Consider the following 17,394-nt stretch of genomic DNA (forward strand, 5'->3'; position numbering starts at 1 on the left):
AGCACTTGAGATTAAACCTCAGGTTCCTTACCTTCCTTTGGGTTCTGTTTAAACTGCTCAGAAAGCGAAGTTAGGAAGATGACGTCTCTGTCTCGGTCCTTCCAGGAGACCCGGAAAATCTTGCAGACCAGCTGTAAGGCTTGCTCTTCCGATATCTCTGATCCTGATGGGGGCTCCTTTATCATGGGGAGGGGGAGGGGGAGGGGGGAAAAGAGGAAAAGATTTGAGTATTCATTTTGAAAAGCCACGAAAGGGCAGGTATTTGTGATCGTGTAAGCTAAGGGTTAGCAACCTCATTCTGGTCTGCCGTGCTACATTCCACCCTGATGCAGACATAATGCTCACTAACAGTGACAGCAAGTCATGGAAGGGTGGAATTTGTAGGTGTGAGAGAGGGTTGTGCCCTGCAGCACATTCCCAATCTCTCAAAGATGGTTCCATTTGTATTTGCATCCCACCTTCCAGGCCGCAAAGGGTTTCCCACAAGGCTGCTTACAATATTGAAATTATGCAATGAAGGAAGGCTAAAAACAAGAGGAATGTGCAACAAAATGTGGGAACATGTAGGGCCCCTGTTCAGAATGCAAACCAAATCACCAATGTCTTTTTCAAGATACACCATCCCCTCCCACCTATTTTTCTATTCTTTTTCCCCCAACAGTAATTTTGCATTCCAGGCAAAGTGAGGATGCTAAGCCCGCATTGGGCTGCTTTTGGGATCCCCTCACAATTTCTCTCCCCCCCCCTCCAATTTTATTTTACTTTTAATTTCTGCAAACCTGGGGGTTCTTCCTAGCCTCTTGAACATGGGTGGTGCTGTTAGACTACACAAGGATCGGCACTCACCTCTGAACTTCGGAAATAAAGGGGTTGATAACAAACGGGCAAAAAACCCCAAATCCACTGAAGCAAGCAAAAAAAACCCAAATCCACTGAAGCAAGCAAGTGAAATAAGTTAAGCTTCAGGTGCCCACCTACAGTCAGTGAAGGAGCCAACTCTTGGGAGAGAGTTTCACAACAGCATCGCCACAACCAAGAAGGCCAAACCCCATATCCCACCCAGCTGCAACTCCTCCACTAGTGACGGCACATGAAACAAGACTGATAACAAGCATAGGTGTTTTGTTGTCTGAAACTGAGCTCATAGCTTTTTGATAGCACACTCCTAACTTTTAACTGCCTAGAGGCCTTGGAAATAAGAGTGAGCAAGAAACCCAAATGAATAAAAATAAATGAATGAACATTCATTTTTAAACCCTTGTGCACATTGCCCCACAAAGGGCAACAGTCAAGTGTCTCTGAGCTTCCCAACACCATCCCGTACCAGCTTACCCACCTTATCGGTAAGGCTCCTTTTCTCTCTTCGGTCATTCTCATCAACTTCCATGTTTTCAATTCCTGAATCTACATCCACCTGGGACATACTGTCAAGTAGAACAAAGAACCCATTAATTCTTCCAGGCACTTTCAATGAAAGTTGCTGACCGAAAAACAGGATGGGGAAAAGACTGACATACACAAGAATAACTGGATCCATTAACAAATGTTGTAATTAACAGCCACTAGTCAACAGCCCTGGCCCACAACCTATTTTTCATACTGTGTTTTGCTCTCCAAAGACAGGCGAAAAACTTGTGACTCAACCTGAAAAGAGTCCTACAGAGCAGCCCATTAGGAACTAAAAGGAGTGGGGGAAGAAACCCCCTCTGTTCTTAAGTTGGTGCCTGCACAGAACAAAAATCAGGGCACACGGATGGTGGTGGTGCTGCATGCAGTTTCTGCAGGCTTATTTTTTATTATTAGCATTATTATTAATGCAACTTATTCGCCACTTTTTTTTACGAAAGCAACTCAAAGCATCTTACAGCAAAAACAAAGACACATACATTAAACCAGCCCAAAATTAAAACAGATTCAAAGCCAAAACTCATTCATATCTTTAGAAGACAGAACTATAACATCCTACCCAGTGAAGGAGGCTACAGATAACCAAAAGTCAAAGGCCTGCAGCAAAAGGATGCTTTTGCCTGGTACCTAAAGGTAAGCAATGATCGCACCAGGCAAGTGTCTCCCAGGAAATGCCACCACTAAAAAGGTCCGTTCTCACACTGCCACCCTCCAGATCTCTTTCTTTATACTTTTATTTATATAAGTATTTTATATACCACCATATCCTGTGGATATACAAATAAAAGAGAACATAAAAACAATACACAGTGAGCATTAAAAAGACTGGTAGGGAGATTTAAATGGCATAGGCCTGTTGGCATGTCTTCAAGAGACCCCTGAAAGTTAACAGCAAGGGTGCCTGGTGAAACTGGCCATATTTGGTGAATACTGAAATCTCTGTGTTACTGACTCTTTGTTTAAATTGGGGATAAGTCTTGAGGAGCAGAAATACGTGCATGAATTTAATATATTAACTATCATAAATGAACTAAAAACATATTCCCAATTAAACAATATAGTGAGTTCTGGAAAAGGAGAATAGCAGCTTCTGGTTCACTATAATCTTCTGAGAAGCATGTGCCAAATTTAAAACATGGTCGCTAGAGGAGGATTAGAATCTAGAAACCAAGAGAGGGACAACCCTTTGAAGGGTTTTTAATTTCTGCGAAGGGATGAAAAATCCAGTTAGTTTCCCATTTCATGTGTGTGTGTGTTTCATTTTCGATGTTATATTTGGTTGTTAATTAAATAATTTCAGAATGGATAAATTCTTTAAAAAAAATAAGGCAGAAGAAGAATTAAGTATTTTAATGGCTGAAATTTAACTGTAAGATCCCGGGGAAACCGCAAAAAGACCCCTGGTGCTTCGAAGGCTAATTAAATATTTAATACAGAAGAAGCTTTCATGGATTAAATACCTTGCCAACTCATGAAGTCTCAGTCTGTACCTGGCATAATTCTTGCCACTGGAAATTGTTGTTTGGTTTTTAAATTAATTTTAAAATTAATTCTATTAATTTTTCTCATGTACTTTTTTGTATTAAGCTTTAGTGTGTATGCTACACACTAAATAATACGTTTAAACAAGCTTCTAAAACTTCTAAAACTAAAAAGGAAAAGCCCCAAACAACATCTGAACATACACCATCTAGTTCATTATTTGGTCCATCTAGCTCACTATTGACTACACTGACCAGCAGCAGCTCTCCAGGATTTAAGACAGGGGACATTCCTGGCCCTACCTGGAGACGCCAGGGATTGAACCTGGGTCCTTCTGCATGCATCTCCAACCACAGAATGTACTTAACAGTTATAGCTTGCTGCCCTTTGCACCCAACAAATGTTCACCTGATTGAGGGGATTCTACCCAGTCCCTTCAACTAACCTAGCAAGGAAGGAGCTGCAGTCATGAAAACGCTTGCCTCTTATCCCAGGACTCTGTCATCCTCAGACCACAGGGGCAAAGAGCATGACCCCAATCAAAAGCTCCCCTCCTCCTTTTTGCATCTCTTTTCACTGCCTTTCATCTCTCCTTTTTTCTGAACTAAAACATCAAGGCAATTGCAACTGCTTTACACACCGCCCTCCCAAACACGTTTTGAGCAGTCAATGTTGCATGCAATTGCGTTATTAATTATTCAGATATCTTATCAGCTACTCTGATTGGGTTGTTAATATTGAGAGCTTTTATTACATTCTCAGTTTCTATTTTTTACCCTTTCCTTTTGAATTTCAGTTCCCACAATCGATTCCCTAATATGTGGTTGTGTTGGGTTTTTTTAAATGGTAAATTTGACCCCCATTACCAAAATAGCATCCTATCCCTCTGGGTGGGAGCTTAAAAGAGGCAGTTCCAACCCCTGTATTTGCCAGCAGGACATTTTGGGTTAGAGAGGTAGCCTTAGCCCATCAACCCCCCAACTGTTTAAGATGCCCATAGAAAAAAAACTAGTTGCCAGCAAAGACTTAAGCAGAAGATAACTCAGACTAGCTTCCCACATGAATGTGTGTGTGTGTTTAGAGGGGGGTAGTATATGCATGCAATAAATAAGGTTTTCCAGCTGGACTACATATATGCCACTTTTTCTGGAATAAAGTTAAAGAACCATCACCTCTTTGAGCAGAAGATATGACTCAACTGGAGATTTATAAGCAAATGATATTCCACAAACACAACATAGACAGGAAGCACTGAGTGCTGGGCTGACCTGGGCCACCAGCTGCCCCCTCCACCCCACCCCACCCATTTCATCTCTCCTGCCCCTTAAATATACACATATTTCATATTATTTTGATTCATTGTGGTTTATTTTGTATTGTTCGACAGTAATTTTTGCTTCTTTGTGGGAATTTCAACAAGAACTATCAATTAAAAAGATCCACTTACTTTGATAAAAGAAACCCTGCCTAGTTCCCCAGAGACAAATCTATCTCACCACCAGGAACCAGGCGAGCAGCTATTTACAAGCTCATGTTAGAAACTGCTGAGCAGGGCATAAAAAAATAGCATCTCTATGAGCACAGGCAACAAGCATTCCTCAATGAAGAGGGCAGATGGAACCTTTTTTACCTTTTCTCACAGGAGACGCTATCGATATCCATGCTCTGCGACCGGGAGAGGGACTGAGATTGTGTTTCGAGGCTGTTTGATGGGGAGCTACTGAGCGAACTCACACCTTCGCTGCTCTGGCTGCGGTGGGCTACACCTGCAGGGAAAGGAAACCAGGAAAAACAACAACTATATGTCATTTTGTTCCTACAACACATTCTTGAACTAAACACACACAGTGTTCGAAACTCCCATTGATCTAGGTTTTGCGACAGGGAATTTCATTAGCGTGAGCAGTTTCTGAGCTCTGGGCGCAGTACTGTACCTAAGATTTCAGATTAAAACTGCAGAGTGGAAGGAAAGGATCATCTTTTTCTGCCTCCCCACTTCCAGCCACTCTCTGAAGACTGGAGAAGAGTCCCTCTTAAGAATATTAGGGGGGCGGCAGGGGAAGCATGGCTTTGTTTTTTTGCAGTCTTCAGATGAGGATTAGGCCATGTGAAATTGAACGTAAGATTTTAGCTGTAGTTCATTCATTTTTAGCTTTGTATTCTTGTTAGAAAAAAAGTCTGCCTAGACATTCCGTTGTTGCGCCCATAACCTAGGTTTAAGGTGCCATTTAGTTCCTAGCTTTCCTATCTCAGTTTCTAACACTGAACACACACATTACATCACATATTTTTCCGTGTACAAGACTGGGTTTTTTGACCCAAAAAAATTAAAATTGGGGCTCGTCTTATACACGGGTAGTGCTGAGGGCTGTTGTTTTTTTTAAAAAAAGGAGTCCCCCAAAATAGGGGGTATCTTATACACACAGCAAAAAAAAATGCTGCAGCACATTTCCCCCCTCCCAATACCAGGAGAAATCCTATTCCAGCCAGCCGTGCCTTCCCTACAGGGCACTATTAAGCTGTTAGAAGCTCAGACAAGCCAATTCAGGCTCTCTTTCTTTCTTTCTTTCTTTCTTTCTTTCTTTCTTTCTTTCTTTCTCCCAGTTGTTTGTTTCTCTTTTCCAACTGACACTCAACATTATCTGCTTGCTGGGAACAACAGAGTATGCACAAATTCTCACTGGGGCTGAGGTACTGGCTTTTTTGAGGGAGGGGGGGACTGCCTCGTTTGGTTGCTTTTGTATTTCTGAGCGGCCTGGAATTGAACCAAGCACACCAATACCAACTTCTAGTTCCTAGTGGCCCTGCTTTTCAACTCTGTTGGCACAGGGTGACTGAGTTTGCTAGTAAGAGTGCTCCTTATATACAATGAAGATCCTAAAGTGTCAATTAAAAGATGTTAGATGTCTGCAACATAAAGCACCAGCAATGCACTAACACCAGCAATCCCCAAAGACTTCAGAGTTATGTGTTGTAGGAAATTAATTCATTAAATACTTAAACATTCCAATGAGTTCAAAGGTTGCCCATTGCAACTCTGTAGAGTCACTGCTCTGAGTGGGCCCAGCCATGACAAAAACCTCTGTCTCGCATCAAGTCACTGCAGAGTGGGCTTCTGCGAGGGTAGAACATTATTACTGCATACTCAGGTACCAGACAAAAACTTTCCTCATGAAATGTAATCCCATGCACCTGAGGTTTTCAACCTTTTTGAGTCATATGCTCCCTTGACCAACTACGTTCTTTCTGCTGCTCCCCTGTGGGGAAATGCGCTCAAAGCCTCAAAAGCCCAATTATGTCAACTCTAGAGCCAGCAACCCCTCACCCCTTTTCAAACACCCCTCCCTTGTGGAGTGTTTCCTCAGCCTCCTCTACTTTCCCCTCTCCTTGGGAGAGTCCTCTAGCAGCCACAGCCCCTAGTCTCTGAGCCAACCCACCCCCTAAACCAGAGGAAGGTGCCTCCTCACGTTGCCCCACAGGGGCCTGGGAAGAGGATGCCCTCAGCCTCAGCAGCCCAATGGTGACTGGCCGAAGGTGAACTTGAGGCCACCATCTTGAGAGGGCACCAGAAAGAGGGATGGAGTCCAGTGTTGCCTGTGGCACCCCTGGCCATCATTCAAGGCACCCCAGGGTGCCATGGCACACTGGTTGAAAACCACTGCCATACACAGTCAAAACTACTTTCAGACATCCGAATTTGCTGGCAATAGGAGTACAGCATAGCTCAATCCACCAGCCAAACATTACCTGTGCAGACTGCTGCTGGCTTGAACTTACTAGCAGTGATCAACAAGGGATAGAACAGGAACTGTCACTCAAAGCCAGTGACAATATTCCATTTGCATCCATGCCCTTCCTCCAAAGAGCTGCAAGCAGCATAAGTAGAGTGATCCTGTTTTATTATTGCAAAAACATCTTGTAATTCAAATTAATCTAACAGACTTAGTTTTTATTTATTACATTTAGCCCCTGCTTTTAAGGAACTCAAGTAAGGAAGCGAACCATAGTTGATGGTCTTGATTTGTTTGAGCTAACTAGGAAGAGTTCATACTCCTAAGTGGGGAACACCAGTTATCTCAGAAAGTTTTCAATTGCCTCCCCTGGCATACAAAAGAAAGAAAGGGACAGAGTGAAAGCCCAGAGTTTACTAAGACTCACAAATGTAACACTAAACCATGGTTTAGCATTCTGTCTGAACCATTCCATCAAGTAAAAGAAAACCAAACATATTTTAAAACCTAGTAAGAACAAACTGATGAGAAAAGATAGCCACTAGTACAATTTAAGATATCCATGAATAATAAAAAAGCAAAGAAAATGAAGCAGCCACCATTACTACCTTTCACACTTTGTGCACTGCCTGCCAAGAAATAAAGTGTTGATAGTCATTTGCTCTGGACAGAATATACGCTCCATAATCTATTCCAGCACACCAATAGCAAATTTAAATGAAAATTGTCCCCTATCTTTAGTAGGCACAAACAATACTGAATCCAATAGTGGAGCTAGCTGGCCAGAATGATTTCTCGAAGTAAACAGCTAAGAGAAACTATACATGTGTTACTTGAGCCACTTCAAACAGGAAAAATATTTATTGCTATACTGCATCTTCAGCATGAGGTCAATGTGCAATATTGCATCACAGTAGCATACTAGTCTCTCACCTAAACTGCAGGGTCAGGGTTAAGGAGGAAGGAAGGAGAGCAACAAGAACAAAGCAAGATATATATGAGACTTAGTTCACAACTACCATCATACATAATGAAGGAACAGGGCCTTGGATAGGGCTATGCAGATTAAGAGGCAGCTTGATGCTCAGTGGCTATTACACAAGAGTTTGCCCCTATGTGGCTGTGGATTTATAGGGCTTCATGTAGGGATATTTATCAACCCTACTAGGATGATGCCAGGGATTGAACCTGGGTCCTTTTACATGCAAAGCATGAACAATGGCCCTTCTTCAGCATTAAGTGAATGGTTGCCATTCATCTAGATAAGGGAAAAGTAAACAGCTGCACTTGAGGACTGTTGCAGTGAGGGCAAACACAGCCCTGACACCCAGTGGCATCTGCCCTGACTGACTGGGATCTCTGCAGGGGAAAGGCCTGTATGATAGCAGGAACATGACTAATCCTTTATTTAAAATCAATGTTGTTGTCTATGCCACACATTTCAATAGGCTATTTACTGCATTTTAACTCCAAGGGCACATGCTCCTAAACACCCCCCCCCAAACACCACATTTTATCTCCACAAAACCCTCTAAGACAGATTATAGGTTATGTGCCGAACAGCGTTTTCAGCCTGGGCCGAGAACTTGGTATTCAGAAGCATAGAGCCCCAGAAAAAGGAGCCTCTATCTAGCTGTTGTAGCCAGTGGCAACTTAGGGGCCCATCCAACAATAACATCCAGAGGGGTAGCCAATGCCATATTAATCTGCTGCAACAAAATCAAAACAGGCACCTTAAAAGACCAAACAATTTACAATTGTATACCGTAAGCCCACAAGTTACACATATTAACTTGTGCACATTCAGCTTTACACGCTTGACAAATAATAATAAAAAAATCAAAAAGGGTTTGGCATCCGGGGGAAAGAACTTTGGCAATTCCACCAACCATAGCTCCCATTGTGTGTGACATGATTTTGGCTTTAGGAATGATCCCCAAAATGTAACCCCTGTGTCAGCTGTGGGCTTACTGTAATAAGCTGTTGTGGACTACCATCCACTTCTTTAGATGCATGAAATGTTACAGGTTACCTGTAACTCAGGGACGTGGGTGGCACTACAGAGCCTAGGGCTTGCTGATTAGAAGGATGGCGGTTCAAATCCCCGTGACCGGGTGAGCTCCTGTTGCTCGGTCCCTGCTCCTGCCCACCTTGCAGTTCGAAAGCATGTCAAAGTGCAAGTAGATAAATAGGTACAGCTCCTAAAGTAAATGGCATTTCCATGCGCTGCTCTGGTTCACCAGAAGCGGCTTAGTCATGCTGGCCACATGACCCGGAAGATGTACACCGGCTCCCTCGGCCAATAAAGCGATGAGCACCGCAATCCCAGAGTCGTCCATGACTGGACCTAATGGTCAGGGGTCCCTTTACCTTTACCTGTAACTCAGGTATTCTAATCTGATGAAGTGGCGTATACGTCACAAAACCTTCTGAGTAACACACAAGATGCAACTACGGCATTGACTTAGGTAGCTTTGAAACAGGGGTAGGGAACTTCAGGGGTGGGGGCCAAATTGGCCCCCAGGCCTCCTCTATCTGGGCCTCGGAACTCTCTCCAGCTCACACACCGCACTAGCCCTGCTTTACACACTCCTTGAGTGTTTTTCCCTGCTTGGAAATGTGTTCTTGAACTCTGGAAATGTTTCTTGCTTGTAAGGATAGAGGAATGTGTGAACCTGATCTTGTCCCCCACTGATAAGCAGCTCCTGGAAGGCTGTCCAGAAGGATATGGGACTCTCAGACTAAAAAGGGTTCCCCACCCCTGTTTTTAAAGAAGTAGACAAATTTATGGAGGATAAGGCTATCAAAGACTACTAACTGTAATGACTATGTCCTCTCGCTCTACTGTCAGAGACAGTATGCCTGAATGCCAGTTGCAGAGAATCACATGGGCAACTTGTCAGCTATTGTGAGAATAGGATGCTGGACTAGCTAAGCCTTTGGCTTAATATGGCAGGGCTCATCTTATGCCATAATAAATTTGTCTTGAAGGTGCCACAAAACTCTGCTGATTTGTCCATGAACGGATCTCATTGCTCATGACCAGCACCACAAATTGCTGCAGATAATTTTGCAAAGGATCCCAATTCCCAATATGGACTGTTTTAAGCCATAACCAGCAGTTGAAACAATCACACCCCACTGCTTCCAAGGAGAGGAACCAACACAAACAAAAAGACAGGACCTAATAAGGTTGTATGAGATGCTCCCTTCAGCCGAAAGTGCTCTCATGGAAGAGAACATGGTATTAAAACAAATGAATGTGTATTTCCACAAAATATTTAAGAGGAAAAATTAGGAAAGTGTCATGTTTCCTTACTGATCTATCATTCTGCTGTTTTAAATTAACATTTGATTAACATAAAGGTAAAGGTACCCCTGATTGTTAGGTCCAGTCACAGACGAATCTGGGGTTGCGCGCTCATCTCGATCTATAGGCCAAGGGAGCCAGAGTTTATCCGCAGACAGCTTCGGAGTCATGTGGCCAGCATGACTAAGCCACTTCTGGCGAACCAGAGCAGCGCACGGAAATGCCATTTACTTTCCCGCCAGAACGGTACCTTTATCTACTTGCACGTGACGTGCTTTTGAACTGTTAGGTGGGCAGGAGCTGGGACTGAACAACGGGCGCTCACCCCATCACGGCGATTCGAACTGCCAGCCTTCCAATCGGCAAGCCCTAGGCTCTGTGGTTTAGACCGCAACACCACCCGTGTCCCTTTTTAATTAACATAGCAATGCACAAAAAGCTACTCCATACTGGAGTTGTAGAAAGAAATCTGAATTCCTAGGAATTCCATCTGATGTAGAAAAAAAAAGACCAGGTATTTTTCTAACACAGCTGCTAACAGGAAGGAAATCAGAATTATTAAACTGGATTTTTCATTGCCAATTGTGTTTATCATCCCTCTTTGGAGGCCTAAATGCCAATATATAGAATAAGGATTTATTCACTATTTTTTATATCGGCTATCTGCAACACAAACATAGAAAGCCTTAGAAGGACTATCCCTGGACTTAACAGTATAAATCAAACAGTATAATTTGCTGTCACCAAGAAAATACCTCAGTGATACTGGGAATGGACAGTTTTCATGGCAAGATGGTAATGTTTTATTCAATATACAAATGAAAACAGGCCCTAAAAGAAACTCTCTAAAGCATCTTTGCAGATACAGTATGGCTATCCTGAACAGCACAGCTTGAACTATACTCTTCCTTGGGAACAACTGTCTGTAACAGGGAAAACAACTTTTGTCCCTGAGACTGTTATATGCTCGACATTTGAATAATTTGTATGGCTTAATAAGGATGATTTATGCTAATGTACAACCTGATAGCCATTTTGGCGGTGGGGGAAATGTTGTAATATACATAGAAACCAGTAACAGCTACTTCAAGGAAAAGGATTATTAAATTGTGGGCTACTTTAAGGAAAAGGATTATTAAGTTGTGGCTTACCTGATGCGCCAATGGGAGAGGTAGCTGGGGTCATGCTATGAATGTTTAGCCCAAGGTTATGGGGCGCTCCGGAAGGCGGTGCTGCTGCAGGAGGCCCCGGAGGGTTTTCCCTCTGCGGAGACGTAAGTGGTGTGGTGGGCTGAGAAGATGGCCCGCCGGCAAGCCGGGCAAGGCGCCTCCGACGGATCTACAACGAAACAAGAGGTAAACATTAAAAACAAAACAAAACCAGAGCTTAGTAAAATGCTGGTGTATAAATCCTCTGGGGTTCTGACAAGGCAATAAAAAAAGAGCTAAGAATAGAACTGGGATGTATTTCAAGATACACCCAAGCCAGGTCAGGCATATGCCACCTGGAGATGCTAGCTGAAGGAAGGAACTGCAAGCAAGGTATGTTAAGGCCAGAATAATAGGAAGATAGGGAACTGCCATACACCAGGTCAAAGAGTTTGTCCATCTAGTCTAGTCTGTCCCTACTGACAGCAGGTCTCCTGGGTCTCAAGCATAGAGTATTTTCCCATCACCTCCTACCTGGGGTCCCTTTAACTTGAGATGCTAGGGCAGGGCAGCTTTTTGTGAACTACTAAATGTTCTTGAACCACAACTCCCATAATCCCTGACGACTGGCCATGCTGCCTAAGAATTATGAGAGTTGTAGTCAACAACATCTCGCAGCCCAAGATTGAGAAAGGCTGTGCTAGGGACTGAGGCTGTGACTTTCTGCATACAACACAAGCATCCTACAACTAAATTATGACTCTCCTTGGTTCTTAGAATCCAGTGAAGTCATTCCTGTTCTACTGACTGCAGTATTACTCCAAGGCCTGCATGCAGCAATTTGTTGGTGAGGGAAGCTGTTTGTTGGTGAGGGCAGACTTTCATTACCTGATGCCCTCCAGATATTTTCCACTACAACTCCATCAGCATCAGCTAGCCAGCTGGTTTAGCAAAATATGAATGAGCATGGCCTTCTCCACATGGAGGAGCATGGACATCCACCACTCCTTCTCCCATGCAGCTGGGAAGAAAAGTTCAGAAGCTTTTTCTTTTTCTTTCAGTTAACCAGCATTTGTTGTGTTATCTGGACCAACAAACCATGGTTACCATTAACTGTTGTTAGTTTAAAACAAGGAAACTTCAAACCATGGCTCGTGTACAGCTCTCAAATAAGCGAGCAAGCTACTAGAAATGTTAATATTAACTATAATCCACAGTAACAGTTTCAAAAGAAAAGAATTACATATAACCATATAAAAGAATTACATATAACCTTCTCAAATATGAGAAGCGAGTCAATCCAGACACAGAATACATGGAGCTTGCTTTATTATGTCTTCTGTGTTTTCATTTTGTACTTTTATGTTGTGAACTGAAGAGAGGTATACAAATTTAATAAATAATAATAATATTAAGCACAGAACCTGGTCACAACAAACTGTGGTTAACCAAAAAGCAGAAGCTTTCAAACTCATCCTCCCAGCTGGAAAGAGGGGAGAGGGGTGCACATTATGTTGGGAGGAGGGCAGACACATTCACATTTCACCAAATGGTAAGTTTAGCTGAATACAACTGAATATGGTACAACCATTATCACTGTAAATTTTACATACCGTATTGGCCTGAATATAAGCATCACTTTTTTTCCAAATTCTGACTGTGAGAAATTAAAAGTACGGCTTAAATTCACGACCTTAGAAAAATTGGCTTTTATGGTAGCACTGCTGAAACAGACATATGATAAAACACAATGGGTGTGAGTGCCTGTGGAATTTTAAGGGAGCAGCTTATATTCGGGCTGATACGGTATTACAGACAACAGTGCTGAGGCAGAGAGGATTTGTTTAAGGCCTCCCAGTTAAGTTCATAGCTAGAATGAGATGCAGGCTGGAAACTTCCCAATTCGCAGCCCACCATCTTCTTCACAAAACCAGCTCTGTTTTCAAGACTGACTAGACATTTTAAAATATATTCCCACCCTCGCCCCCAGTTGTTTGGGAATTACTAGAAATAAATAGAAGGTTCTCCTTCAAGGGCAACATGCTTCCATTCCATTAAGTCAGAAAGTTTCTGAACATTCTAGCGATTTACCACCTGGACTTCTATCCTTTCCCCGAGAGATTTCCAAAGAGCATTTTCCCGGAAACTGATACAGAACAACATGTGGAAAACACCATGCGGTGTTCCATTCCCCTGCTCAGATGGGACACTATAATTAGAAGCAGTGCAATGTTCCCTCCATAAGCCTTAAGCAATGAGGTCGATACCATCATCTCTTCTCCTCTTTATCTTCCAGTAAAGCTGCTCTCCATCTTTCAGATCCATAACAAGTTGCATTTTGCGAGCATAATTTATGTAGATCATTAATTCACTCAATGTCACACTATACCTCAAAGCAAGCAAAATAATTTTTAAAATGTTTCAATTACAAAATCTGTACAGGATTGCTAGTCCAAATTCATCGTTCATGCAAAAGGCCAACATCAGGGGGGGACACCCAGCATATGACTAGTGGCAGACTGTTCAAACATGCTAACTCCAACTAGACACTCAATAAATGTTTGTTGCTAAATTTTCATTGTACACATCTGGTTATTTCCAGACTGATAACACGTTTGTTATATTTGGTTCTGCACAGTGTTCAAAACTCCCATTGTTCTAGGCGCATTTTGCGACAGGGAATTTCATTAGGGCGAGCAGTTTCTGAGCTCTGGCCACAGTACTGCGTCTAAAATTTCATATTAAAATTGTAGAGTGGAAGGAAAGGAGGACTTTTTGCTGCCTCCCCACTTCCAGCTAATCTTTGAAGACTAGAGAAGAGGCCCTCTTAAGAATATTAGGGGGAGTGAGCAGGGGAAGGACTAGAGCATGTGAAAATGAACTTGAGATTTTAGCTGTAGTTCATTCATTTTCAGTTTTGTGTTCTTGTTATAAAAAAGCGCGCCTAAAGATTCCTTTGTTGCGCCCATAACCTAGGTTTAAGGTGCCATTTAGCTCCAAGCTTTCATATCTCAGTTTCTAACACTGGTTCTGCATGATGTGAAGTTAATGGTTGATAGCTTTTTACTTTCCTTTTTGCACTGCTTTCTGGAGGAGATGTGTGTTCTGTTTACACCACATCAAGTAACCAACAAGAAGAATTTCAAAAGATACACAGCGAAATACATTCATTTTATTTCACAAGATATATACCACTTGACTGTAATGAAAACTCAAAAGCAATTAACTTCAGCAGCTAAATTGAAAGAAAGCCCTATTATACACTACGCTCATAGTTTGAGGCAACCTAGTTTTGTTTTGCCAGACCATTGTGATAACTAAATCCTATCAAAAAAAGCTTAATATGTCTACTGGTTGTCTTCCTGCAAAATATCTTCAGAACTTGAATTAACACTTCCAGACCAACACACAAACCAGGGCAGGATATGCTCTCAGCTAGAGATCCAAAAGGAATTTCAACCTGATAAAAGGCTGCTGCATTATCAAAGGACATGTTCTTCTGAGAAACCTACTGAACATCCAGTGCCTGTTTTCACTGACCTGGATCCAAATTAACTCTGCAAACTCAAGGGAGGCTTGAAATTAGGTTGCTCCAATACTAGCCTCCCTATGCCACCCCTATTTTCAAACTGCAGGGAGCCTTACAAGCTATTTGTGACATGACATGTTGTAATGGGAGGAGAGTAATTGGGGTGATCAAACATGTAGTGTAATGGTTAGAGCATTCAACTAGGACTTGAGAGACCAGAGTTCAAACCCCCACTCAGACATGCATGACAGTAGGGTAACGGCTATAATTTGGGGGAAGGGCCATAGCTCAATGGTAAAAAAACACACACAGAAGGTCCCAGGTTCAACCCTCGGCATCTTCATGACTGGGGCAGAAAAACCCAGCCTGAAACCATGGCCAGCTACTGCCAGTCTATGTAGGCATTACTGAGATAGATGGACCAATGGTCTGACTCAGTATAAGGCAGCATCCTAAAAGTCCCACGGGTCATATTTTGCCACCTACCCTGAAATATCCATGGGGTTACGAAGAGTCGGACACGACTGAACGACTAAACAACAAAATAACCCTGAAATTGCTCTCTATATACAAACGGTCCCCAACGTAAGCTAAGAAAGCATCTCACTTCTCCCAAGTAGGGAGGTACTTGCAAGTGCAAATTGAGAATTGGGAGGTTGCAAGTACAAAGAGAAGGAAAGTCCGCTTAAAAAAGACATCACCACCCCCATTTACCAAGGCCTTTAAGCATCTTCTTTCAAGACTTTACTTTCCCTGGCTTTGTATCCCCTCCCCAATGAAAAAGGAAATTAACTGGGGATGGCTCTCCACATCTTTCCATATAGCGTTTAGGTTTGAGGAGTGGAGAACAGGATTGGATGGAGAAAGAGAAGAACCTGAAACTCCTTGGAACTAGCCCTCTGCAGAGTATTTATGCCAGGCTTCCTCAACCTTGGCCCTCCAGATGTTTTTGGCATACAACTCCCATGATCCCTAGCTAGCAGGACCAGTGGTCAGGGATGATGGGAATTGTAGTCTCAACATTTTTAGGGCCGAGGTTGAGTAAGACTGATTTATGCCATGTAAAAATCCTAGGAGACAACACCAAGTAAGAGACAAGAGTAAGTCGTCTGTGGACTATTCCAGCCCCTTTAAATGCTGTGGCTATCTGGGCATTATATGGCAAGCTTCAGTCTTTCCTTGTGCATTCAGAAGGCTCTCCACTTTCTCATTTGGCACAGTAATTCCCCATTCCTCACCTGCCCTGTCCCACTCGTTGCCCACATCTTGTCCTCCTTCCACTTCCAAATTTCTTTTGCTCACACTTCCCCACATGCATGCACAGCAGGGATATTGCCACCGTGGCCTTTTCTGTACAATGCCAGAAGTGTACACTGAGCTGTATAATAGATGAGCTGCGGCAGCAGATGGTTGATCCAGTCCTCAGCAACGTAGACCATCTCACACATGCTGCAAATTGCTCAGTGGCTCAATCAAGAGTCCAGCAAAGCCAGCCAAAAGATTTGCGCTTCTTTATTAGAACACCAGCTTTTTATTTAGCGATTCCCATTGTATTATCTGTAGCCTCCCCCTCCTCATTATTATTACTACTGAATTTATTCCCCGTCTTTCACCAGTAGGTCCCTGGGTAGGTGACAACTTAAAATTCACAATTAAGAACATTTAAAACATATTAGTGTCACAGGAATAGGATGGGTCCTGAAAACAAACACCTCAGATGTCAAAGGGCTGTGGTTCCAGCATATGCCAAAAGCTATACTGTATAGTGAAGATGCGGGTGGCGCTTTGGGTTAAACCACTGAGCCTAGGGCTTGCTGATCAGAAGGTCGGCGGTTCAAATCCCACGATGGAGTGAGCTCCCATTGCTCAGTCCCTGCTCCTGCCCACCCAGCAGTTCGAAAGCACGTCAAATTGCAAGTAGATACCGTGTTTCTCCGAAAATAAGACACCATCTTATATTTATTTTTCCTTTTAAAAAAAAACCACTATGGCTTATTTTCAGGGGATGTCTTTTTATTATTATTATTAAGTATGGTACAGTTTAACCTACAAGGTTAAACTGCCTATCACTATGGCTTATTTGGGGGGTATGGCTTATATTCCTTGAAAGCTTAAAAATCCTGCTATGGCTTATTTTATGGCTACGTCTTATTTTCGGAGAAACAGGGTAAATAGGTACCGCTCTAGCAGGAAGGTAAACAACGTTTCCATGCGCTGCTCTGGTTTGCCTGAAGCGGCTTAGTCATGCTAGCCACATGACCCGGAAGCTGTCTGCGGACAAACGCCGGCTCCCTCAGCCAGTAAAGCGAGATGAGCGTCGCAACCCCGAGTCGTCCGTGACTGGACCTAACGGTCAGGGGTCCCTTTACCTTATATAGTGAAGAAGCCAGACACACTTCTATGGGGAGGGAATTCCACAACTTAGGGTGCAACTACGAAGAGGGCGCCCTCTCAACATGCGGTAGGGTCTGCGGGGAGGGAGACTGTCTTAGGACCTAAGTTATTTAGGACTTTAAACACTAATGTGTTTAATTGGGCCAGAGAACAACTGGCAACCAATGTACAGTAGCTGTCACCAAGGCTCAGGGCAGGTTTCAAGTTAACACATGCTATGATAATCTAAGTTCAGCTGCATGTAGCGAGGGAGATCATTGGTCCATTCAACTGAATACTGTCAACTAGGATGACTCTCCAGAGGCTCAGGGTTAAGAACAAGGACCCTCTCACTACATATTGTTTTAATTCAGGGGAACCTGCGGCCCTCTCAGGAGCTATTGGACTCCAACC

The 17,394-nt window shown here is 43.0% G+C and overlaps 1 protein-coding gene across 2 annotated transcripts in view; it reads right to left on the reverse strand.

The window, feature by feature from the left end:
• The window catches only part of UBE4B (ubiquitination factor E4B), a 72,941-nt gene that overhangs the window by 39,859 nt on the left and 15,688 nt on the right, over nt 1-17,394 (reverse strand). For both annotated transcript variants that reach the window (XM_035117448.3, XM_035117447.3), the window contains exons 2-5: nt 11,082-11,268; nt 4,520-4,655; nt 1,337-1,424; nt 32-176 (exon numbers count right to left, since the gene is read on the reverse strand). In XM_035117448.3, the coding sequence (XP_034973339.1) occupies nt 32-176; nt 1,337-1,424; nt 4,520-4,655; nt 11,082-11,268 (556 nt within the window). The remainder of the gene's footprint in view (nt 1-31; nt 177-1,336; nt 1,425-4,519; nt 4,656-11,081; nt 11,269-17,394) is intronic.

The sequence above is a fragment of the Zootoca vivipara genome, chromosome 6, assembly GCF_965207765.1.
Source record: "Zootoca vivipara chromosome 6, rZooViv2.hap1.1, whole genome shotgun sequence".
Taxonomy (NCBI): Eukaryota; Metazoa; Chordata; class Lepidosauria; order Squamata; family Lacertidae; genus Zootoca; species Zootoca vivipara.